At 41.1% G+C, this 26,972-nt stretch overlaps 1 protein-coding gene across 10 annotated transcripts in view; it reads left to right on the top strand.

The window, feature by feature from the left end:
• Window positions 1-26,972, top strand: part of ACACB (acetyl-CoA carboxylase beta) — a 127,030-nt gene that overhangs the window by 63,022 nt on the left and 37,036 nt on the right. For 8 of the 10 annotated variants that reach the window (XM_074295570.1, XM_074295540.1, XM_074295580.1 and 5 more), the window contains 11 exons: window positions 418-581; window positions 1,235-1,385; window positions 1,653-1,756; window positions 5,574-5,655; window positions 7,092-7,237; window positions 8,598-8,748; window positions 14,538-14,672; window positions 16,071-16,217; window positions 22,006-22,194; window positions 22,879-22,959; window positions 25,667-25,767. In XM_074295570.1, coding sequence (XP_074151671.1) covers window positions 418-581; window positions 1,235-1,385; window positions 1,653-1,756; window positions 5,574-5,655; window positions 7,092-7,237; window positions 8,598-8,748; window positions 14,538-14,672; window positions 16,071-16,217; window positions 22,006-22,194; window positions 22,879-22,959; window positions 25,667-25,767 — 1,451 coding nt within the window. The remainder of the gene's footprint in view (window positions 1-417; window positions 582-1,234; window positions 1,386-1,652; window positions 1,757-5,573; window positions 5,656-7,091; window positions 7,238-8,597; window positions 8,749-14,537; window positions 14,673-16,070; window positions 16,218-22,005; window positions 22,195-22,878; window positions 22,960-25,666; window positions 25,768-26,972) is intronic. The other 2 variants (XM_074295608.1, XM_074295598.1) reach the window with 1 other exon arrangement.

Genomic DNA, 26,972 nt, shown 5'->3' with positions numbered 1-26,972 from the left:
GGTCTCATTCCCTCTCCTCTTGTCCCAGTTATCCAGGACGGGTGCTGCTGATATTTCTCCAAATTTTATAGAACCTGAGGGTCAGGAGTTTAATGGTAGATAGATCTCCTTAGGGACAGAGCTGCTACATCTCAAGCAGAATCCGAATCCAGAGCTCTCCTGACACCAAACTGTTCTTGTCCTGTATTGTCCCTGCTTAGACACTGGGCTGTGCCGGCCAGGGGCCGACCCCTGAGCAGGCGGGCCTCCTTCCAGGGTGTGAGCCTTGCAGCTCTAGCCAAGCCTTCCAGCCCAATTAAGGGGCATCTGCCAGCAGCTCTGTTAAATGGCTCATGTGCCTGGCACGGCCTGCTGGGAATGAGTTTAGGTTTTTGTCCTGACCCCTTCCTCAGTCAGGTTTTTTCCTTCTGCCTGCAGGGTTTTAAGCCAAGTTCTGGGACCGTCCAGGAGCTGAATTTCCGCAGTAGCAAGAACGTATGGGGCTACTTCAGCGTGGCAGCCGCCGGGGGCCTGCATGAGTTTGCCGACTCCCAGTTTGGTCACTGCTTCTCCTGGGGAGAGAACCGAGAAGAGGCTGTCTCGTCAGTACCCCTTCGCCATGCGCCGTGTCCTTCTCTTCTCTCTTGGTCTTCTTTATTCTATTCTCTTCTTCCTCCTCCTTCTCCTCTTCCTCTTTTCTCCCTCTTCCTCTTCTTCCTTCTCTTCCTTATCTCTTCCTCTTTTTCTTCCTCTTTCTTCTCTTCCTTTTCCTCTCCTTCCTCCTTTCTTTCTAATGAAGAATATGCTTTTTGTATAATATTCAGAAGTAGTCTGAATATAATATTCAGAATAATTAGGAGGGGGAGAGAAGACAGGAGCCATAGCTCCCTGCTTTAGTTTGCTGCATTATGAGCAGAGGACAAGGGAGCATCTTAAGATGCTTCTAGGCATCTGTGGGGCCCAGTGGGGAGAGTACTAGACTCCAGAAAACCCCATGTTCAAATCCTGCCTAAGACACTTGCTATCCGTTTCTAGGAAAGTTGATTAACTGCAGCCTGCCTCAGTTACCTCCTCTGTAAAATGGATGGGTAGGACTCAGTGGTCCCCAAGGTCCCTTCCAGCTCTAGCTCTTTACTAAGGCCTCTTTAGCTGGCACCGATCATTCTAGGTAGTGGAGTGATGCCATCGTTCTAGGAGGCTCAGTGAGCAAATATTAAGAGGATTTGCACTGACTTGGGAAATGTGTATTTCTAAGGAACATGGTGGTGGCCCTGAAGGAGCTGTCGATCCGAGGAGATTTCAGGACCACAGTGGAGTACCTCGTTAACCTGCTGGAGACAGAGAGCTTCCAGAGCAATGACATCGACACGGGCTGGCTGGATCACCTCATTGCTGAGAGGGTACAGGTGAGGTGCACCCTGCTTCCTCGGGAGCCTCCTCTGGGGCCCAGTGGCCTCAGTCTGTCCTCCTAGAATCCTGGAGAGGTGGTGAGCTCCCCATTCCTGCTGGTCCCCAAGCAGAGGCTGGCTGCCCGTCACTTGTTGGGGAGGTTAGATGTATAATCCTTCCATGGAGGGGCTGGACTCCCAGCCACCGAGACCCCCTCTCATTGCCCAGCTCTTATGATCTGGTGAGCCCTTCCTGCAGAACACTGAAAAGTCGTTCTCTCCTAGGCTGAGAAACCTGACATCATGCTTGGGGTGGTCTGTGGAGCCTTGAACGTAGCAGACGCCCTGTTCAGGACCTGCATGACCGACTTCCTGCATTCATTAGAAAGGTAGAGAGTGTGCTCCCTCATTACTAGACCTGAGTGCTAACCCTTCCCTGTGTGTGTGAGAGAGTGGGGCTGCGTGTGTGCGTGTGTGCGTGTGTGTATGTGTGTGTACATGAGAGAGAGAGAGACAGAGACAGAGAGAGACAGAGAGAAAGAGAGAGAGAGAGAGACAGAAAGAGAGAGACAGAGACACAGAGAGAGAGAGAGCGAGAGACAGCTGGTGTGGGTGCGTGCATTTATGTATGTATATACACATGTATGTAGATATGTATTTATAGAGAGATATATGTATACAAATAGATATATTGCAATATATTTATATATAATTATGTGTGTATGTATATGCATTTACATAGATAATTTTATATATTTACATATGTATAGCAATGTATTTATATGAATAAATATATATTCATATTTATAAATATATATAAATATATTTATATGAATAAATGTATATGTATATATACATAAACATACAGGTGTACACCTACACTATAAATATATGTCTGCATGAATGTGCTTATACATACACACAAGTTTATATACTCATGCATACATATATACACATATGCATTTCTATATATAAATCTGTGCATATATATGTGTATATACACACATATCACTTTATATACTCACAAATACATATACACACATATATAAAGAGATTACTTGCTATAAATAGATATAAATATGTGTACAATTCTCTATGAATACATTGCCATGTATAGATACAACTATATCTACCTCTCTTTATAATTACATTCATATGTAAATAGACACAAATGTATCTCCCTCTTTATAGAAATACATTGACATATATAAATAGATACAAATATATTTACATGTCTTTATAAATACATTGCATATAAATAGATACAAATATATCTACTCTTTATAAATATATTGACATATATAGATACAATATCTCTCTATATAAATACATTTTCATATATAATAGGATATAAATATATCTACCTCTCTTTATAAATAAATTGCATATAAATAGATACAAATGTATCAAAGTCTTTATAGAAGTACATTGACATATATAGATACAAATATATCTATCTCTTTATAGAAATACATTGACATATATAAATAGATACAAATATATTTACTTGTCTTTATAAATACATTGCATATAAATAGATACAAATATATCTACTCTTTATAAATATATTGACATATATAGATATAATATCTCTATATAAACACATTTTCATATATAAAAGAATACAAATATATCTACCTTTCTTTATAAATACATTGCATATAAATAGATACAAATGTATCAAAGTCTTTATAGAAGTACATTGACATATATAAATAGATACAAATATATTTACATGTCTTTATAAATACATTGACATATTTAGATACAAATATATCTATTTCTCTCTATAAATACATTGCATATAAACAGATACAATATATCTACCTCTCTTTATAAATACATTGCATATAAATAGATACAAATGTAGCAAAGTCTTTATAGAAATACATTGACATATATAGATACAAATATATCTGTCTCTTTATAGAAATACATTGACACATATAAATAGATACAAATATATCTACCTCTTTATAAATATATTGACATATATAGATACAATATCTCTCTATATAAACACATTTTCATATATAAAAGGATACAAATATATCTATCTCTCTTTATAAATACATTGCATATAGACACAAATGTATCTCCCCCTTTATAGAAATACATTGACATATATAAATAGATACAAATATATTTACTTGTCTTTATAAATACATTGCATATAAATAGATACAAATATAGCTACTCTTTATAAATATATTGACATATATAGATACAATATCTCTCTATATAAACATATTTTCATATATAATAGGATATAAATATATCTACCTCTCTTTATAAATACATTGCACATAAATAGATACAAATGTATCAAAGTCTTTATAGAAGTACATTGACATATATAGATACAAATATATCTCTCTCTTTATAGAAATACATTGACATATATAAATAGATACAAATATATTTACTTGTCTTTATAAATACATTGCATATAAATAGATACAAATATATCTACCTCTTTATAAATATATTGACATATATAGATATAATATCTCTCTATATAAACACATTTTCATATATAAAAGAATACAAATATATCTACCTCTCTTTATAAATACATTGCATATAAATAGATATAAATGCATCAAAGTCTTTATAGAAATACATTGACATATATAAATAGATACAAATATATTTACATGTCTTTATAAATACATTGACATATTTAGATACAAATATATCTATTTTTCTCTATAAATACATTGCATATAAACAGATACAATATATCTACCTCTCTTTATAAATACATCGACATATTTAGATATAAATATATCTATTTCTTCTATAAATACATTGCATATAAATAGATACAAATGTGTCTACCTCTTTATATAAATACATTGACATATATAGATACAAAAATATCTACCTCTTTATAAATATAGACATAGATACAATATCTCTCTATATAAACACATTGCCATATGTAAATAGATACAAATATATCCGTCTCTCCATAAAAATACATTGTCATATATACATAAAGTTATCTATCTATCTATCTATAAATAAGTGCATTGCCCTGGGAGTTGTAGAACTGGGGTTTAAATCTCAGTGCTGCTGCTCACTGGTCTTTCCCCTTCTCTTGGCCTTAGTTTCCCTCATCTGCTCTCCCAGTTGGAGCTGTTCTGGTTCTCTCTGAGCAGCCTCTTGCTCTTCTGTAAGAGGAGACCCTCGGCCTCCACGGTTGCTAAGGCTGCTCCCACCTCTCAGTGTCTCACCTGGGCGCCTCTTACCTGGAAGCTCTTTTTCCCCATCTTGTTTATTTTGTCTCTCTCCCCAAACTTACTCTGTAATTAAGGTTAGTTAAATAATGATAGGGCACTTTGTTGTTGACAAAGCTGTTCCCTCAGAGCAGCTCAGGAAAGCTGGAAATACCAGACATGCAGGACATTTTACAGGGGAGGAAACTGAGGCTTGGAGTGGCTCCATAAGACCTGCACAATCACTTGGTTAATAAGTGGTCAAGCTTCGACTCAGGCCTTGATCTTTGGACTCCTTGGAGCTGTGAGTTTTCACAGGTTTCCCATTTCCCTGGTGGTTCCCTGATGATCAAGTGAACAAAACAGGATATTGTTTATTTGCGAGAAAAGGCTGTCTGCCGTTAAGGGCAGAATGGTGACTTTGGACTCTCGGCATGATGTCAAAGGATTGAGGGGGATCGCCAGGGTCTCTAATAACGGCAGAGAGAAACTTTCTAAATTCTTTTATTTCCTCATTCTGATATAAATTGGTGAGCGCTGGCGCTTGGAACAGATACAAGGGTGGTCTTTTCCCAGCCTGCTCTCACACACAGGATTCTTGCTAATTCTATTTCCTTTTAAGCCACTATCAAACCAAAAGGCCAGGAAAGGCTGTTTCATCCCTTTGTTATTAGCTCAAAGGTAACTGAATGATAAGGAAACCAAAGTTCATTCTGTTGGTTCCTTGGAAAGCCCAGGTGTTCACTTTCCCAGAATAGGTTAGTTGGAGGATGCTTACTTAGCAAATGTGATAAACTGGGATCCTGGAAAGTCTTCTCCCATCCCGGTGATAAATGCACCCCCCCTTCCGTGCTCAGGTACATCAGGCAGAAATCTCAGTGGCGTTGCTGTCCATATTTAGAACACTGAAACAAGTCTAAGCCCCATTTGTTTTGAAGGAGCTGAAAAACCAGCCCCTTCTGAAGGGTCTCTGTCTGTCTTGCAGGGGCCAGGTTCTCCCAGCAGACTCTCTGCTGAACATTGTGGATGTGGAGCTGATCTATGGAGGGGTGAAGTATATCCTTAAGGTAAAGATCACCTCCTTCCCCCCAGACCTATCCTGACACCAGAGGGAATCTGAAAGCTGAATTCTGCCATTGCACCCTAAAAACAGGACGGCGAGAACTAGGCCACGGGAACAGTCCGTGCTGTCTTGCAGTATATTTCTTCAGTGAAAATACTCAACCAGTGCTTTGGTGTGTGGGAGGCACACTGCCCAAGGCCTGCGTCCCCTGAAGCAACCCGGCCCGGCCTGTGGGGCAGCTATCTAGCAGAAGGAGGCTTGGCGTTGGTCTTTGAACCCTCCACACGGCATCCTACGTCTTAGCTCCCCTTGGAGCTCGGAGAAGTCCTTAATTCACTCTCCTTATTTTTTCATCTCTTTTTATGTTTTACAAACTTCTTCCAGCTGCAGCCTGCCTTCCAGGGACTTTTAATAAGTCTCCCTTTTGGGATTTTTTAAAAAAGAAAGCAAATTTGTTCTCCCTTTCCAGGATCTTCTTGGCTTTTGTGCAGTCTCTGTTAGGGAGGGCAGGCCGACAAAGGCCTGTGAATCTCCTCATGAGTATCTGTTGAAAGCAGAAGGGGTGGTTAGACTGGAGAAGGGACATGTGCTGAGTATCTGCAGGATTGACACATAGAAAGTGGATTAAGTTTGTTTCATTTGGCCCTAGGGCCCAGAACCAGGAGCAAGGGGGCGGAAGGAGCAAAGTAAGAAAAAGCTTTATAATGAAAAGGAAACCCTGAGAGTTCAGGGGGCTGCTTCAGCATGTCATGAGCTCTTCCATAATGAGATTATGTGGCCAGCCATTTGAAGCTGACAGGGACCATGTTGGAGGGTCTCAGGCAGGCTGGATGAGCCCTCTTGGGGCATGTGGTAGAAGGGATTTTGCTAGATGGTTCCTGAGACCCTTCTGTCCCTCAGATTCTGGGGTTCTGGTGCTGAGGAGGCAAGAGATCAGGTCTAGAATGGCAGGAACCCTCTCAGAATGAGCCCCAGAATATGGATGGTCTGTTGGCTGTAATGGCACTAGTTCAAAGGCTCAAGACTGCCCAATTCCATGTCCTTTATTCCAGATTTTCTCTCCTTTTAGTTTAAGACTGTTGCTAATGCCTCTGAACCCAACTAGGGGTCAGGGTTCCCCATTTGGGGTGCTCAATTATCTTTGGCCATGACACAAGTAGAGATAGGGATGGGAAATCTACCACAACTCCCCAACCTTGGACTGCAACAGGTCCTGTCTGGCCCCCAAGCAGGGGGCAAAGGTTGGGGATGACCCCTCATCCCTTTGTGAATGAGTCAGAGCAAGAGACTCAGTGGTCAGAGCCAGGAGGCCTTCTAAAGGTCAGCTCTGACCCTGAGGTACCCATCCCCCCAAAGGTTTTTGGGTGTAGACCCCAAATGTTTCTGGGGGATGGAAGATGGCGGGTGCTGCTGCCCGCTGAGAACACTCTGTCTCTCCAGGTTGCCCGACAATCGCTGACCATGTTTGTTCTCATCATGAACAATTGTCACATCGAAATAGATGCCCACAGGCTCAATGATGGCGGGCTGCTGCTGTCCTATGATGGTAATAGCTACACCACGTACATGAAGGAAGAAATCGACAGGTCAGTCGCCAGGATGGTCCCTGGATGCTACATGGGTGGGGGTGAGGAGGGTTGTCTCCTAGGAGTTCAAGTTCAAAGACAGCGTGGGCATGTCTTTAGCAGAGGAAAGGCCAAAGCCTGACTTCTGTGGGGGCCACAGGGACCCTTCCTGCTGGATCAATCAGACCGAAGCTTACAATCCTGCTAGAGAGAGGAAGGGGCTCCCTTCCCAATCTTTAACTTGTTCCCCGCGTGGCCACCACTCAAATAGCAGTTACTCTGCCTGCTCTCACTTTGAGTCTAGTTTGCACTTCATGATAGTTGGTGGGAGACTGGGAACTAGAAAGACGTGAGGGACTTCCCTGCTGCTCTTGATTTCAGGGCCTCTCGATTGCTCTCCACTGCTCTACCCTTCCTTTCATGTTGTTGCTTAACATCGGAGCAATGGAGTTGTGTAGACACTCTGCCTCTTGGGAGAGGGAAGCGTTTTGAGCTTCATCCCCATCCTCTGTCTCTCATCGATGTCCCATCCATTTCACAGGCATTGAGCCCCCCTGTGCCCAGAACCAAGCACAGATGTCCCATCTCAGATGCCCTGCCTCCCACCCAGGCCACAGTTTTTGGTAGCACCTGTAAGGGAAGGAGACAAGTCAGAGGTCCCAGAGCCCCCAGGGCCAGCCCTGATGCTGGGACTTTGGGTCTGACTCTCGTGATTGGGAGGGACTTTGGAAACCCCCTGTTCCAGATGGATCCAGATGGGGATCCTACAGCCCCGTCCCAACCCACTTTGAGGTAGCCTCATTGTTAGGAGGCGCCAAGCCTAGGCTGCCATCTGTATCTAGACTAGGGGTTCTCAAACTATGGCCTGTGGGCCAGATGTGGCTGCTGAGGATGTTTATGCGCCCGCCGGGTTATGGCAAATGGGCTGAGGGGCGGAGACAGTGTGAGCTTTTGTTTTTACTGTAGTCTGGCCCTCCAACAGTCTGAGGGACAGTGAGCTGGCCACCTCTTTAAAAAGTTTGAGGACCACTGATCTAGACCAAAACAAACTGGAGCTTGCTTACTCACATGGACTCATGTAACTGAATGTGAGGGTCGCTAAATGATGATTTATTATCAGCAAGTGTTTGATTTACACACCCATTCTATATATCTCTATACCGAGAGTTGCTTAAAAATTTCTTGGGTGAAAAGTTGAAGAAGTCTTGGTCTAGACATGGCAGGTGCTTTCAAGGGGCAGACTCTTTTGGATTTCAGTTTGATTTGGACTAACGGCAAAATAGATGACTTACTGGGGGATAATTATGAGCCAAAGCTTTCTTTAGGAAGCATCCCTGATTGATTGCAAATCCACTCCCCCTTCCTTCATTGTCTCCGCCAGTTACCGGATCACCATTGGCAATAAGACGTGTGTGTTTGAGAAGGAGAATGATCCCACCATCCTGAGATCTCCCTCTGCGGGAAAGCTGGTACAGTACTTGGTGGAGGATGGAGGCCATCTGACCACCGGAAGCACCTATGCCGAAATGGAGGTACCCACAATACCCAATACCATTTTTTGGGGAAGGGCTGTTCTTGGAACCTGTGTTCCTTGGGCCCATCTGGCCCTGCTTGGGGCAAGTGATACTGTTGGAGCTGAGGTCACAGAGCGAGCGGTTCATTGCCCTGAAGCTGCCTCTTAGCTTTATGGTTTCCCAAAGGGCCAGGCTTTAGGCTGAGGCTCAGCTTTGAGCTCATGAGTTCCATGGGAACTCCCAAGGAGAGTGCCCGAGTTCGGTTCCATATCGAGCCCAGGGAAAATTCAGCCATATCCTGATAATGTAACTCTGACCTCCCATGAAGACACATGGTAGGTAGTGTCTCCCCTTACAGGGCTTTGACCCACAAAGGCTCATTGCAAGTTACAAAAACATGGCAGTGTCCTTTTAAATGTGTCTGTGGCTCCGCGGTCTCAGAGATTTTCAGGTGGGAGTCCCTGAAAGGCCCTTTGGTTCCCCCCAACCTTGAGCAAGGACCTCTCACTTCTCTGACAGCTGGTATCCAGCCTCTGCTGGTTGACCTTCAGGCATGGCAACCCTAAGACCTCCCGAGGCTGTACGTTGCCTTCTTGGAAAGCTCTGGTCCTTGGCCTCAGTTGGCTTCCTGCTCTTGTAGAGTAGAGCATGTTCAAACCTTCTTCCTCCTGACCAGTCTTTTTTTTTTTAATTTAATAATATTTTACTTTCTCCAATTAGATGTAAAAATAATCTTCAACTTCATTTTGGTAAGATTTTGAGTTCTAAGTTTTCTTCCCTTCCCCAAGACATCAAGCATTATGATATGTTATACATGTACAATCCTTTTAAGCATATTTCCATATTAGTCGTTTTGTGAAAGAAAAATCAGAACAAAAGGGGAAAACCACATTAAAAAAATAAAACAAAAAAAAAGGTGAAAATATCATGCTTCATTGTGTGTAGAGTTGTGAGATGATCCAACCATTCTGGAGATCAGTTTAGAATTATGTCCCAAGGGCTATCAAACTCTGCATACTCTTTGATCCAGCAGTGGGTCAGTGTCCCAAGGAAATCATGAAAGAGGGAAAAGGACCCACATGTGCAAAAATGTTTGTAGCAGCCCTTTTTGGAATTAGAAAATGAGTAAATGCCCATCAATTGAGGAATGGCTGAACAAGGCGTGGTACATAAATATAATGGGATATTATAGTTCTATAAAAAAATGATAAACTATTTTAGAAAGGGCTGGAAAGATTTACATGAACTGGTGTTTTGCAAAACAAGTAGAACCAGGCCTACACTGTACACAGTAACAGCAAGAATGTGCAATGGTCAGTTATGACAGACTTGGTCCTTCACAGTGGTCAGTGCTCCAAAGCAATCTCAGTAGACTTTGGACAGAAAATGCCATCTGAATTCAGAAAAAGAACTAACACATCCTTCACTTTTCTATTGTTGTTTTTTTTTTTTTTCTCTCTCCCATGGTTTTTCACTTTTGCTCTGGTTTTTCTCTCCCGACATGGTTTATAAAGCAATGTGTAGTAAAATTTTTTGAAAAGATATTAGCCAAAAAAAGAAAATATTATGCTTCAATGGGCATTTAGTCTCCATAATTCTCTCTCTGGATTCAGATGCCATTTTCCATCCCAAGTCTATTGGAATTGTCTTGGATCACTGTAATGCTGAGAAGAATTAAGTCTATCATAGCTGATTATCACATAGTCTTGCATAATGTCCTCCTAATTCTGCTCACTTCATTCAGCATCACTTCTTCGAAGTCTTTTTTCTGAGACCAGCCTGCTAATTATTTCTTATAAAACAATAATATTCCCTTAGATTAAAATACCACAGCTTGTTCAGCCATTCCCCAACTGATGGGCATCCACTCAGTTTCCAGTTATCTGTCATCACAAAAAGAACTGCTACAAACATTTTTGCACATCTGAGTCCTTTTCCCTCTTTTATGATTTTTTGGAATATAGACTTAACAGTGGCAATGCTGGATTAAAGGGTATGCACAGTTTGATAGTCCTTTGGTTATAGTTCCAAATTGCTCACCAGATTGACTGGATCCGTTCACAACTCCATCAACAATGCATTAGCGTCCCAGTTTTCTCAATTCCTCTAACATTTATCATTGTCTTTTCCTGTTATTTTATAATCTGATATAAATGTGAGGTGGTACCTCAAAATTGCCTTAATTTGCTTTTTTCTAATCAATAGTGATTTAGGAAATTTTTCATATGACTAGAAATGAATTTAATTTCTTCATCTGAAAATTGTTTCTTCATATCCTTTGGCCATTTCCCCCAATATTGGAAAAGTTTGACTCAATTCTCTATATATTTTAGAAATTAGGCCTTTACCAGAAACACTGATTGTAAAAATTGTTTCCCAGCTTTCCATTTCCCTTTGAATCTTGGCTGCATTGGTTTTGTCTGTGCAGTCTTTAATTTCATGCAATCAAAATTATCCATTTTGCATTTAGTAATGTTCTCTATTTCTTGTTCTGACCAGTCTTCAAGGTTTTGAAGAGAGTCCTCTTGTCCACTCCAAATCTCTTCTTCACTCAAAACAAATGTCTCCAGATCCTTGAAAGGGACATCATATGGCATAGTCCTGAGTCCCTCCACAGTCACCCTCTGCTTGTTCTTTACTGTCTTTACAACCTTCTGAAAATGTGTCATTTCCACCGAGCATGATATTGCAGAAGCAGCAGCCCCTGTTTATACTAGTCTTTTTGTCACCCTGCTTACCCACTTTTAGTTTGTGGCTGACTCAGATTCCCAGGTTTATCTACAATGTTTTAAGGATGTACTTTATTTTTTTAATTTTTATTTTTTTTACATTTTTAAAAATTAATTTTATAATTATAACTTTTTTTGACAGTACATATGCATGGGTAATTTTTTACAACATTATCCCTTGCACTCACATCTATTCCGAATTTTTCCTCCTTCCCTCCACCCCCTCCCCTAGATGGCAGGCAGTCCCATACATGTTAAATATGTTATAGTATATCCCAGAAACAATCTATGTGTGCAGAACCGAATTTCTTGTTGCACAGGAAGAATTGGATTCAGAAAGTAAAAATAACCTGGGAAGAAAAACAAAAATGCAGTTTACACTCATTTCCCAGTGTAAGGATGTACTTTAAAAAAAACAAAATCTCTGTAACTTCTCCTTCCAAGAATTCTCCCTTGTATTGAAGAACTACAGTTAGACATAGCAAGATTCACATGCATCACCTTATTTGGGCCCCATTCTCTCAGTTCCCCATTTCCTTAGTTTTCACTCCCATGCCATTTTCTGATTAATTTGTGTCTGGCTTTTCTTCATGATGTCTTTGTTAAGTGGCTTTTTTGGAGCCATAGTATGTATGATGAGGAAGAAAGAATATGGATTTGGGGTGAGAAAACCTGGAGTTAAATCCTGACTATGTGCCTTGAGCACATATCTGAACCTCTGCAAGCTTTGGCTCCCTTGTCCACAAAATCTGGGAATCCTTGAGGGTATTTTCAATTCTGAATCTTGAGTCATCATTAAAATCCCATTTTTATTCAACAGCTTGATGCTTCCAACAATCAAGGCCTCCTTGGATCTTAGTTGCCTCCAGCTTGAACTCATCTGCAAATTTGACAATCCTGGCCCTGATGCTTTTTATCAGGACTAAACCAGGCCACCCTAACCTCCACCCGCTCCGGAATCTACTATGGTCAATGCTCAGAAATTTGTGTTTCCAACCACAACTTCATGCTCATTGTATCAGAGATATCCACCCTTAAATATTTTGAAAACTGGTCACATATGATGCATACGTCTTTGAGAAATTAACATAATACTTATCAATATCAATCCTCTCTGATTCGAGGGTCCTTGGGCTCTTTACCCCTATAGGTCTCAATGCCCTTATCTGTAATATGAGAATAATTCTTGTACGCCGCCTGCTGTGAGAAAAAGGCTTTGTATGTGAATTGGAGAAGAACTAAATAATCATGCACTTGCCTCAAAAATTTAGAGCTACTGGGCAGCTTAGAGGCCATCAAGCCGACCTCCCTCCTTTTATGGATGAAGAGATAGGAAAAGTAGTTAAGTGTTCTTCTCTGGGGGCAGATAGGTGGCGCAGTGGATAGAGCATCAGCCTTGAATTCAGGAGGACCCGAGTTCAAATGTGATCTGACACTTAACACTTCCTAGCTGTGTGACCCTGGGCAGGTCACTTAACCCCAGCCTCAGGGGGAGAAAAAAAAAAAAGTGTTCTTCTCAGGGACAGACAATTAGTAAGTGCTAGGACCAGAACTCAGGACTTTTGAGGCTGAGTGAATGATCAGAACTAACAAGCCCATTTATACAGCAGTTAGGGGTGATATCAATGGAAAGAATATTTTAAAATGGCACACTGTCACGCTGTTGTCTAGAATCCCTGTGTAAATGTTCCAGCCCCTTCATAGACCTGGGTGTGGGGGACTGTGGGACCTGCGGATGCCATACACACACAAGGAATGGCTGGTGGGCCGGTCCTGTAGAACTGCTCTAAAATTGACCACAGTCGAATTTGTATGCACATCCCCTCCATGGTCCGGCTTCTTCCTTCCTTTTCTGTACTCACTTCTCTCTGCATTTTTCATACTTTCCCTGTAATTTCATCAGTGTAGGAAGCTCAGGGAGGGAGCCTCCTCGGCCAAGGCTGGCCGGCCCCTTCTCAGTGACTGACTTAGAATTGTCCAAAGCCACTAGAGAAAGATAGAGAAGATAGGCAGTATAGATGCTAGAAAAATGGATGGATGATGAATAGATGATATGCACATATAATGGATAGATAGAAAGACAGATAGATGGATGATTAAAGTTAGATGAATAGATAGATGATTAAATGGATGGGTGATCAGATAGATAGATACATAGATCAGATAAATGGATGGATGATCAGATAGAAACATCGATCAGATAGATCAGATAAATGGATGGATGATCAGATAGAAACATCGATCAGATAGATCAGATAAACGGATGGATTATCAGATAGATACATCAATCAGATAGATCAGATAAATGGATGGATGATTATCAGATAAATGGATGGAAGATCAGATAGATAAATAGATCCAGATAAATGGATGGAAGATAGATGAATGATTAGATATATAGACAGAACAAGTCTTTATGAATCACTTGCTATTGCTTGCCAAATATTACACTAAGTGCTGGGCTATGAGCAAAGGTGATGTTCCTTTTCCTCATGGAACTTACATTCCAATGGAGGAAGACAACATCTAAAGGGAAGATGGAAGAGGGGGGCAAGTAGTGTATGTGTGTGGTTTGTGGAGGTTTGGTTTGGATCAAGATAAAACAAAAAATCACCTCTGAAAGCTTGGAATCTCAGAACAAAGCCACTTCCTTCTTGTGGCCTTTGGGTTGTTGTCTACCTGTTGTCCTTGCCCCCCTCTCAACTCTGCCTCTTTTCCAGATACATGTTCTTCCTGATATCCTGACATGGAGACTGTACATTACTTTTCAGGGGGGAAAAGCTCTTCTTAATTTTTCTTTAATTTTAAAATTTAATTCTTTTTTTTCCCTGCATCTAGGATGGTGTTTCCCAAAGAAAGGCCCTACTTTGGGGATCAGTTTCCCTGAATCTTGTTTGTTTGTAGGTTTGTTTTTTATTCTAGTGATCACAGAAGAAGCAGCAGCTGGGGTGTGTGCACTTAGGGCTTCCTAGAGATCAGTTTCTCTGTTAGTCTGTCGCCAGTCCTGGGGCGGTCTATTTATTGCATGCACAGGGCCTGGAGTTCCTTTCCTCACTTCTTCATCTCATCCCCACCCAGGTAATGAAGATGATCATGACCTTGAGCGTGCAGGAAGATGGACGGATCTACTACGTGAAGCGGCCAGGAGCTGTGCTCCAAGCAGGCTGTATGATAGCCAGACTGGAGCTGGACGATCCTTCTAAAGTCCATGCAGTGAGTGATGATGCTGAGGTTATCCGGAGCTTCCTAGAGCTGCTGGGATCAGGTTGTAAGGCTGAGGAAGCTGAGGCAAGATAGAGATTATTTAATATTTTATTTGAAAGGGAGAGATTTGCTGGGACCAAATGGATCCATGGTTTGGTCCCAGGGCTGAATGAGACTATTCTCCAAGAATCCAGCAAACAATGTGAGTTCTCAATGACATATATACACATGGCTCAGACTCAGGGGGTAGACTGAGGCAGGGGTAGAGTCAGGGTGCTGAGAGCAGAATGGGACTCTGACATGGTGGGGAGAGGCATCTTGATAAGACGTTATCTGATATTCTGATAGATTGGGATGGGGAGAGGCATTCTGATATTCTAAAATAAAAGATCTTTTATCCTTATCAAATATTCTGATGATTAAGAAGGAGAGGTGGTTTTGCAGGTTTGAGCCGAACAATTGAGGCAGAACAATTCAAGGAAACTGAGGCAGAGCAATTTAGGGAAACTAAGTCAGGACAATTAGGGAAATTGAGTCAGGATAACAAAAGAAAATAAATAAAATAAAAAGAAACAACAAGGTCTGCTGGGGAGCCTGACGAGCCCTTGGAGGCAGTCTCCTCCATGACTTTCATTTTACAGAGGAGGAACAGATTCAGGAAGGAGAAAGGCCATTTGGGTAGTGAACAGCCGGGTTTCTGTCACCACAGATCCTGTGGCCTCTCCCTACCTGAAGCATAAATATCCATCACATCTCTGGCAAGGACTCCCCTTAACCTCTGCTTGAAAACCCTCCAGTGAAGGAAGGAAATCCATTCCCTTTTGGGGCGAGTTATACTTTCTGCCTCTCTCCCCTTTGCTTTCTTGAAATAATGCATGCAGAGGGTCTTCCTGCTCATGTCCTCCACTCATTCCGAGTGGCATTGGCCATACTGAGGTAGAAGCTGTCTTTACTCATCTCTGTGCCCCTGACATAGCTGTAGAAACTGGGGAGGGGCCACAGGAAGTGCTAAATCAGCAAATATTGCTGAATGGATGGATAAGGAGAAGTAGGTGGTTGATTCATGGATTTCTCTTCTGGAGGCATTCGAGCTCCATCACTGGGTTATACTAAAACTAAACCTCTTTATAAAAGATTTATGTGAATTATTAGTCATTTTCACTCCCTTCTGGACCCATCTTGAGGGAATCCAGAGGAAATTAAGGTGTGGGCGGGGAGGTGTGAAGTTTGCTATGCCCATGGCACTGCAAAATTTATGAAATGGCAGGAATATGGCCTGGTTCCCTTGTTTTACAGGGGAGCAGGTGACTTGCCCAGGTAGAACAGGAGATGGGTGGGGCATCAGATGCAGGCTGGGCTTCTTTGGGTCACATACCTCTGACATTTTCTCCCTCTGCTTCCCATCAGGCTGAGCCATACACAGGGGACCTGCCCTGCCAGCAAACCCTGCCCATCATGGGAGAGAAGCTCCATCAGGTTTTCCACAATGTCCTGGAGAACCTGACCAACGTCATGAATGGCTACTGTTTGCCAGAACCCATTTTCAGCACCAAGGTGAGCAGAGCTGGCTTCTGCTAAGCTCTCATTCAGGTTACCAGATGAGAATAAGTTTTATGTATACACACAACACACACAACACAATTACACATATATACTTAAATATACACAATTACACAACATATACTTTCACATAGACTCACTCACATATATACTCACACAACACATATATACTTAAATTCACACAATTACACACATACTTTTATATAGACTCACTCACTCATATATATATTCACATAATATAATCACACACATATGTACTTAAATAACACACAATTATACACACATATATTTTCACATAGACTCACTCTCACATATATACATACACACAGTCATATACATTGTCACGCTACTAGAGACTTGCTTCTTTTATTTCCTCACCGTGTAGCCTTGACCCACCAGGCAGCTGTGGGGACACGGTTTCTCCCCATGACTTATAAAATCCACCATTTTAGATGGGTCCATGTGTATTATGGCATAGTTGAGTTCTGTTTAAAACACAAATAGAAATTGGCCAGGACTCCTGCTAATTATTCAAAATAGAGCAATGATTTGGTTTTTAAAGGTCAGACCATTAAAAGAAGTCAAGGAAAACCAGACCAGGTGGCTCCCACCACTGTGTCAGGGGACAAATACTGAACCAAACAAAGGCCATAGAAGCTACTTACAAAAGAGAGTTGATCACTTCAGTTATATAAAATTTTAAAATTTTAACATGACCAAATTTAGTGTATCTAGGGTAAGGAGGAAAGTGATGGATTGAAGAAAAAATCCTTTGTGTCAGATATATCCAAAAAGAGTGTGATGCCCACAATATAAATATATATATATATATATGTATGTATATATATATACATATATATATATGCAACTAACAAGCATAGGAAAGACAAAAATCACTTCAGAACAGATATAATAAACCACTCCCTTCCCCCACCCACTCCCAAATTGCAAATGATTTAACAATTACCTGAAAGAAGGCTGCATATTACTAGTAATAAGAGAAATACAAATCAAAAATGACTCTGGGGTTTTACCTCATACCCAGGAAATTGGCAAAGATGAGAGAAGATGGAAACAGTCAGTGTTGCAAGGCATACTTATGCATTGTTGGTGGAGCTGTAAAATGATATGACTATTCTGGTAATGAGTTTGGAATTATGTGGAGAAAATGATTACAATGCTCAGACCTTTGATCCAGAGTTTCCTGTTAGACACAAACCCTGGGGAGATCAGTGACAGAAATATATGCACCCACAAACATCAAAATGTTTATATATGTCACTGACTATCAGGAAATGACTCAATAAGGTTAGTACATGAATGCAAGAGATGGAATAGGTCAGTGGGATGAGAAATAGCATGTGTTAAGAATCTGAAGAAGAAAAGATGACTTGTCTGAACCGATACATCTATATGATGATTCATGTGAGTAGAGATAATGGGCATGTAGACTGACATTGGCCCCAGAGAACATAGAGGAGAGGGTCCCTTCCCCAAGCCTTTTTGGCTGAGGTGGGAAGAGACCATGGGACCACAGGTAATGTCCCACTTATTTGATGACTCTTTTCATTTGGCTCCTTAGACAAATAAAGAATAAAAGACAAAAGAAAATAATAAAAATTACTTGAAGGAAAGTGTCCTGGGTGGCAAGGCAAGTGTGGGAAAGAACCCTGGCCTAAAGTCTAGAGACTCGGGTTTAGGTCTTCACCCTGTGGTCTCTCTTAGCTGTAATGTTCTCTGGTTCAGGTTTATTGAGGTCTTCTGGAAGCAGCCTTCTTTTCAGTTCAGTAATCACCACAAGAACAGCCAGGGGTTAAAGTCCAAATCTTTTATTATCTCCTTCCTGGAGCTGGGTAGCTTTCTGGAGAGCCTTTCAGACCGGCCTTGGTCTCAGTGGGGGAAGTGCAGGAGGCCAGGCCCAGCACCAGGAATTTCTGTCTCCTTGGCTCTGAGAGCTTCTAGTGCTCTTGTCCTCTCTGGCTCTCAGTCCCTGCTTATATGCTCCACACTGAGTGTAAACCAATCATTATATCACTAGGAAGCCATTATTTGTTGTAAGATTACATCAGTCACACTGAAGCGTGCTAAACTAGATAACCATTGTCTCATTAATTCCACTTAGTACCTTGTAAGCATCCTTGCTTCAAATTCAGAGTTCTGGCCCACAACACTTAGCTTCTCCATCAATAGGAGGAAAGAGTTAGAAGCTTATCAGAGATGTCCAAAAATTCATTTCTCTTCTTTTATTGGTGCCTCTTATCAATTTTATATCACAGTCACTTTCTAAACTGTGTGGAAGTACCCCCTCATTCACCCCACAACAACTAAGCCCTCCCTTGTAACAAAAAAACAAAAAAAAAAAAAGATTATCCAGGCCTGAAAAACTCGAGTACCATCCTTCCCATAATCCTTCTGCCTTTCTCCTGAGATGGCTGACCAGAGCTAATCACTGCAGGGAATCCGAGATCATCTGCATGTAGAAATTTCTATTTATATCATCATTGCCATTGCATATATTTTTGTTCATGCTCTTACTCTGCACCAGGTCAGTGAAGGCTTTCCATGTTTTTCTGAATTGCTTTTGATCATCTTTATGGCCAGTCAGGAAATGTTATTAAGCACCTGCTGTGTGGCCAGACTCTGTGCTGAGCATTGCAGATACAAAAAAGAGGCCAAAGACAGTTTCTTCCTTCAGAGCTTGACAGTCTAATGGGGGAAGCCAACATGCAACAAATAGGTGCAAAACAAATTATATGCTGGAAAAATAGAAAATAATGAACAGAGGGAAGATCCTGGAATTAAGAGGGAATGAGGAAGGCTTCCTGAGGAAGGTGAGATTTTAGTTGCAACTTAAAGGAAGTTAGTAAGATCAATTGATGTAAGAGAGAAGGAAGAGTATTCCAGGAATGGGAACAGCTAAAGACAGTGCCTGGAGCTAAGAATAGATACTCTTATTCATGGAACAGTCAGAAGGCCAAGTCCCTGGATGGAAGAATACGAAATAGGAAATAAAGTGTAAATAGACTCAAGAGGTAGGAAGGGACTGAGTTTTGAAGAGTTTTCAATGTTAAACAGATAATTTTGTATTTAATCTTGGAAGCCAAAGGGAGCCACTGGAATGATTGAGGAGGGGAGTGACATGGTCAGATGGTGTCATAATATTACTTTTAATCCATCTGCATGGTTTGTTCAGTTTTTATTGTGGGCATCACACTTTTTTTTGGATATATCTGACAATCACTTTTTCCTGGGTTTTTAATATAATATAAACATAGTTCTGGTTATGTCATATGTCAATTTCACTTTCAACTGTGCAGTATATATAAATCAGTTTCACCTCTGTAACATCTTGTCAGTTTCACCTCTCCAGCATCTCTCATCAATATCACCTGTGCAGGAGAAATACTGTGCAGTGTTTCTCCTAGATTTCACCTGTGCAGCATCTCTCATCAGTTTCACCTCTGCAGCACTTCTCATCAGTTTCACCTCTGCAGCATCTCTCATCTCTTTCACCTCTGTAGCACTTCTCATCAGTTTCACCTGTGCAGCATTTCTCACACCCCCTTCTCTCTTCTGACACTGTCCCCATCCTGATGCAGGTCCTTCATCACTTCACACCTGGGCCATTATAGTAGCCTTTATTAAAATGGTGGATCTGCCTAGCTCAGGTCTCTTCCCACTTCAATTCATGCTCCAACCTCTAATCTAAGTCTAATTATGTCACTACCACTACTCCCCACATGCTCTGTAAATTCCATTGATTCCCTGTCACCTCCAGAATCGACTACAAAATGTTCTGTATTCCTTTCCTTTCATATCCTATCTAGCCCCCTCTTATCTTTTCAGCCTTCTAACGCCCTACTCCCCCCACCATGTACCTTCTGATTTCTAGCCCCTAGCCACCTCTGGGCTCTTCTACAAATAAAACCCTCCATCTCTCACTCTGGATATTCTCTCTGGGCTGTTCCACTTATAACACTCTTTTTCCTCCACTTTTTATAATTTTAGATCTCTCTTATTTCCTTTAAGTTCAAATTAAAATATCTTCTTTAATTGAAAGACCTCCTCAACCTTCTATTATTTCCCATTTATCCTGTATATACATTGCTTTGTACAGGTTTGCATGTTGTCTTCCTCATTAGATTATAACGTCCCTGGGGTAAAAAAAACTGCCTTTTCTACTCTTTTTTGTATCCTCAGTGCTTAGCACAATGTCTATTGCTTAATAAATGTTTATCAACTGATAACCAGACCAGTTGGACCAATTCAAAGCTCCACCAATAGCATATTTGCTCCTATCCTTCCAGAGCCTAACACTAATTATTTCTGTTTTAAACCTTCTTTACTAATTTGTTTTAATTTCTATTTCTCTTATAAGTTATTTAGAGCATTTTTATATAGTTGTTGAGGGTTTTTTTCTTTCTATTTGAAAATTACCCAGATCTCTTTGCTGAAAATCTATTGGGAGGGGAGAGGAAGGGTATGGTTCTTATAAAGATTTGGGTCAATTTCCTATATATTTTGGATATCAGACTTCTAGGAGAGATTTTTTGATGAAAGCTTGCCCCCTCATTTGACAGTTTCTCTTCTTATTCTAACTATGTTAATCTTTCTTAATGCAAAAATTTTCAATTTTATTTCATTGAAATTGACCACATTTTCTGTTATAATCAACATCAGATGTTCAGAAGAACATCTATATTATCAGTTGTAAGACAAATGTCCAGAAATCCATATATATGTATATATATATGTGGGTGTGTATGCATATATACACATATATAACTTGCATTCCTTTTTAATTGATAATGTATTTTAATTAATACCAAGTTCAAAAGATACTTTAATCAACTATTTATATAAGATGTATAATTATAGTTCATGCTAGTTCTAGATTAGTGGTGGTCAGACAAGTAAGAGAATACTGGTACGTACATGTTGAGTATTTTCTAGAACCATGATGGATATAGTCAGTATTTTTTGGTTGTTTAGTCATTTTTAAGTTGTATCTGATTCTTTATGACCCTATTTAGACTTTTTTTCTTTCTTTACAAACATACTGGTGTGGTGTACCATTTCTTTCTCCAGCTCATTTTACATATGAAGAAACTGAGGCAGAGAGGGTAAAGTGACTTCTTCAGGGTCACACAGCTAGTAGTGTCTGAGGTTGAATTGGAACTCATGGCCTCTTGATTGGTGCTCTCTATGCCATGCTGCCACCTAGTGCCCCTATGCTGTCAGGATACATATAGCAATTCTAACTATAAATCCATGGCTTCAGTTCCTAGGCTAACAAAAGCATCTTGTTAGATGAGACAGACTGACCCATAAAACCCCAAAGCTCTCAACAGGAACCCAATTGAAAGCCCCCTCCACAGGTAGTGTATTTCATACCGTCCTAAGTGCTGTGAAAGGAACCAAATGATGTGGTTCTTACTCCAGAGAGCCATTAGTCTCTTGGGAGACGAGATGAAGTAGACAAATGAGAAACAGAGAAAAACGCAGTCCTGTCCAGATGCTTAGAGAAGAGATGAATGTAAATTAGAGTTCTTAGGGGGAGGAAAGGCTTTATGGAAGAAATAAATCCCCTGAGCTGAATTCGGTAGACTAGGTAGGACCCAGCTGCGTGATTCCAGTGAAGAGAGCCAATTCTACTTGAATTCTCTGCTTGGTTATTTGATTAACCTGCCCAATCTTCCAAAATTGCACTCCATGCATGCCCCTTAGCATCATACTGCTAGCTATACAGGTCGTAAACGTGAATGATTTTTGTCTCTTTCAGCTCAAAGAATGGGTCAACAAGCTGATGGTCACCCTCCGGTCCCCCTCCTTACCCCTTCTGGAGCTCCAGGAGATCATGACCAGCGTCTCTGGCCGGATCCCGCCCTCTGTGGAGAAAGCGGTCCGCAAAGTCATGGCCCAGTATGCAAGCAACATCACCTCTGTGCTGTGCCAGTTCCCCAGCCAGCAGGTAAAGAGTGTGGAGGGAGGTATGGCTCTCGGGTGATCCCATGACATCTCCCGAAACCGTTATGGATTCTTATATCCGGCCTCTGATAGAAAATGTCAGGAGACTTGTGATCTTATCAACACAGGACCTTCCTTCTACAGATTTAGAGATCACAATCCTTTCCAGTCCTTATTAGAAGGTTAACTTACCACTCAGTGATTATCCTTGTGGGCAGGGGCAGCTCTGATCTCCCAGGCCAGTCATTGGAGGCTCGGGAGCTCCCGATTGAGCTTTCTGGAACTGGAGACTTTTGTAACATTTACCAAGTACCTTCTTCACAACCACCTTGGGATTTCAACAGTTCAATCTTTCGTGATCCAGAGACTTGTGTATCTATCTAGTATGAACACAGATAAATCCTGAATTGTCTCTGTTCAAAGTTTTTGCCAAACTTTCAGAAGCGACTAGTTTCTGGTAGAATGGCCCTCCTCACTTTAAAAAGTTAGGTGTAAAAGCGCTCCTCAGAAGCTTTGAACCTTAGCCAAATAGACAGTACTTTAAGGAAAAAAAAATAACATCTTATCAAAAGAATAGAGCAAAAATCCGAAGCCATCTTTAATGCTCATCAGTTGAAGAGATGTTTGTTGAACACCTGGTCTGCCCCTGGGGCCCAAGCTGAATGCTTTATTTATCATTTGTACTTAGTGTGACTGTGGAGTAGTGGAGGGAGCTCTGGACCAGGCACTGGAAGACCTTGGGTCAAGCCTCTGCTCAGCCACTCACTTGGTGCGTGACTTGGCCGTATCCCCGGCCAGCTCTGGGCCTCCTTTCTCTTCCTTCATGTGGTGCGGTTGGGCTAGATTATTTTCAGAGGTGCTTCCAGCTCCAAAAGGTCAATTCACATAGTCTTTTCTTCCACTCATTGTGTGGCAGTGATCTTTAAAAAAAAAAACTTTTTAATTGGAATTTTTACAATTAATTTTTTTAAAAAAGATTTTTTTCCAGTGAACAAAAGAATCTAATTTTCTCTCCCTGCTTCCCTCACTCCATTGGGAAAAAGGCAAAGCAAAGCAAAACTCTTATAAAAATATACACAGTCCAGCAAACAAATTCCCACAATGCCCATCTCTAAAAAAATATGTATCTCGTTCTTCCAGCTCCCTCCATTGGGAGGAGAGTTAGTGGCTTTATCATCATTCCTCTGGGCTTATGGAACAGAGTGCTTGAGGCTTGAGTCATTTGTCTCTACAAAAGGGTCGTTACTATAGAAATTGTTTTTTTCTGATTCTGCTCAGGTCACTTACCGTCAGTTCCTACAGATTTTTCTGTCCATTATTTCTTACAGCAAAAAGCATTCTGTTACCTTAATTGCACCCTTCAAAGAGTTGATCATCAGTATTTTTGTTCATCTGGGTCTTTTTTCTCTTTCTTTTGTCACTTTGGGACATAGAACGAGCAGTGATCTGGCTAGATCCCAAGCTATTCACAGTTTAGACGAGTTGGTTCCACATTGCTTTCCCGAATGGTCTGTTAGCAGTGCATTCTGGTGCTGGTTCGCCCAGAGCCTGCCAACATTTATCATGTTCCTTTTGTGCCAACTTAACCAATATGGTGGGTTTGAGGTGGAGCCCCAGAGTTGCTTTAATTTGCATTTTTCTAATTCCTAGAGATTTGGAGCATTCATTCAAATGAATATTAATAGCTTAGAGTTCTTCTTCTGAAGACTGTAAGCTTTGACCATTTATTAATTGGAGAATGGCTCTTATTCTTGCAGAATCGAATCAATACCATGTATATGTACATGCATATTGTATGTGTATGAATGTTTATGTATGTTGTATTAGAGCATAACATATACACTCATAAGTAACGTGCACATGTCTATGGCATTTAATGTGTGCATCGTATACGTATCTATGCATTATATGTGTATGGCTTTGCTTTTATGTGTGCACATGTGTGTATTTACTATGCATGCATATATGTACGCATATGCACATTGTGTGTAAATACATTCTATTTTAGGCATAGATGTGTGTTGTGCTGTGTTGTGTATAGTTTTATGGGTATGGGCATATATGTATATTTATGTGTGTTATATATGTATATTGTGTGTATATAGATGTACATATATATGTATTCCCACACAGGTATATTATGTACAATATGCATAATACACACGTGCGGGTATACATATATGCCGTAGCATACGTCTATGTCTAATCACATATAATTATTGTAATTATTGCAGTTTATGTATCATGTATACATATACTTTTGTTTTTATTTATGCTCAATAATCCACGTGTATCATTAGTATGTCACCCAACGCAATGCATATATGTACACACAAATATATGACCCATCTCTCGTTGCAAAGATTGTCTCAGTTATTTACGTCTTTTCTAATTTTAGCTCTGTTGAACTTATTTATCCAAAAACTTCTGAGTTGCATAGAATCCAAATTGTCTGTTTTCTTTTCTCTCTTCCTTGTTTGAGTGTGACCTCTCCCCTTTCCGTAGAATAGAAAGGGAATTTCTTCCATGCTCTTCAGAGTGAATTGTGATGCTCCTTTATGTTTAAGCCCTATGGCCATTGGGAACTTATCTTGGGGTCTGTTGTAAGATGTGGATCTGTCTCCCTAGCTTCTTCTGATGATGATCTTTATAAGCCATAAAGTATATTCGCACTTTCACTGAGGTCCTATGTTGAGACTTGGTACCAAGAGAACCTGGACTCTTGGAGACCATAGCAGTGACTCAAGGCCTGGCAGGCCCCTCCAAACCAGACAGTCTTAAGAGTGTCACCAACAGAGTGATGAGGGGTAACAAGCCCACAAGGTGGAGAGGGTAAGGATAACCTTGATAATGTCCCAGAGCTGGGGAGGTGCTGCTATCTGCCTCAGCAGAGAGAGTTCCTCATGGAGAAGTGGGACCAATTTCCTGAACCTCCTTTACAGATTCCATTGGAATCATTGCCCACCTTTCTTCCTTTTATATGACTGAAAGGGGCCTGGTACTTTTCTCACACCCCCTCTATTTGCTTTAGGGAATGGCTGTCAAGGCCACTATTGAAAGAAGTGCAAATCTTGTACATTGCTTCATTCATTCACTCTCATTTATTTGTGTACTTTAGTCCCTCCTTTTAGTAGGTCTTTCCTGTAGGAACTGTTCTCCTAGATAGTGAACCTCTGTGCTATTATCTGGGAGGGTCTTCGGGCCTAGATCAACGCAGCAGACCTCGGACCCTAATGAGAGCACAGGGAGAAAGAGTGTTGTGAGAACCAAGGAGTGGGAGGGATTGACTCCTTAGAGACGTTGCTCTCTAATTCTGTTCTCCTCTATTCCTGGCAAGCTCAGTCTCCTTGAACATCTGAAATCAGAATTAACGAGTCCATCCCTGCCTTCAGAAGGAATCCAGAATTTCGTTAGCAATTAGGGACCCGTATCTCTTGGACATGAGTAGTTAGATGAGCTCTTTTTCCCCCATTTAGATCGCCAACATCCTGGACAGCCACGCTGCAACTCTCCAGCGGAAAGCAGACCGAGAAGTTTTCTTCATGAACACTCAGAGCATTGTGCAGCTAGTCCAAAGGTGACTCAAGACCCCCTGGGCAAAGGAACCTTGAAACTATATGATGGAGACCAAGTTCTGCCACCATGCTCTTTGTCAGGAGTAGGTTTAGCTAATGGCCGGGGACACTGGAAGCAATGCCCAGCCCCATCACCTGAAGGAGCATACGTGGCTATTATGGGTCCTCTGTGACAGAATTCTTTACTAATCAACAAATCCCTATTGTGGCAAACAAGATTTTTGTTATTTTTCAATCAGTCTGTCCAGAAGCATTTATTTATATTTTGTTTTGTACAAATTTCATTATTGTGTAAACATTTTAAAGGGAAAAAAGATGCAGCCGACCTCAGTGTTGGTTGTAGAAATGACATGACAGGCAGTGTATCCCAGGGCAGAGTCAGGAAGAGCTGCTGTCTCTGTCCCATACTGCCACATGACTCTGGGCGCCTCTAACCTCAGTATCCCAGGCAGCTTTCTCCACCTCTTAAGTGCCTGATGGCTTTTTTTTAAATTTATTTTTACAAAAGTTTTATGCATAGGCAATTTTTCAGCATTGACAATTGCAAAATCTTTTGTTTCAACTTTCCCCCTCCTTCCCCCCACCCCCAGATGGCACATTGACCAATATATGTTAAATATGTTAAAGTATAAAATAAATACAATATACATATACATGTCCAAACAGTTGTTTTGCTGTACAAAAAGAATTGGACTTTGAAACAGTGTACAATTAGCCTGTGAAGGAAATCCAAAATGCAGGCGAACAAAAATAGGGGTATTGAGAATTCTATGTAGTGGTTCTTAGTCGTCTCCCAGAGTTCTTTCACTGGGTGTAGCTGGTTCAGTTCATTACTGCTCTATTGGAACTGATTTGGCTCATCTCATTGTTGGAGAGGGCCTTGCCGCCTGATGGATTGTTGATGGATTTTGGCAGAGAGGATTTCTGCCCCGAGTGTTGCTATAGCGATGAAATCACAGGTGTGACTACCTTGGGATGATGGTGCTAGGCTTTATGGTTGCCTTGTGCATTTTCTGTCTCCCCTCTCATTTGAACCTTGTCACAATCCTGTTAGCTAAGGAGCGGGAATAATATTCTGATCCAGAGAAGGAAACAAGTCCCACAGCCCATCCATGCATCCACTCCAGTTTGTTCTTCTCTGCCAAGCTCCCCCTTACTCCCCTTCCCTTTAGAAGATTGTTTTTGGCTTGGTTTTATCACCGGGCAA

Source organism: Sminthopsis crassicaudata, chromosome 1, assembly GCF_048593235.1.
Source record: "Sminthopsis crassicaudata isolate SCR6 chromosome 1, ASM4859323v1, whole genome shotgun sequence".
NCBI lineage: Eukaryota > Metazoa > Chordata > Mammalia > Dasyuromorphia > Dasyuridae > Sminthopsis > Sminthopsis crassicaudata.
Note: the sequence above shows the minus strand (reverse complement) of the source record. Positions and strands in the feature narration are given on the sequence as shown.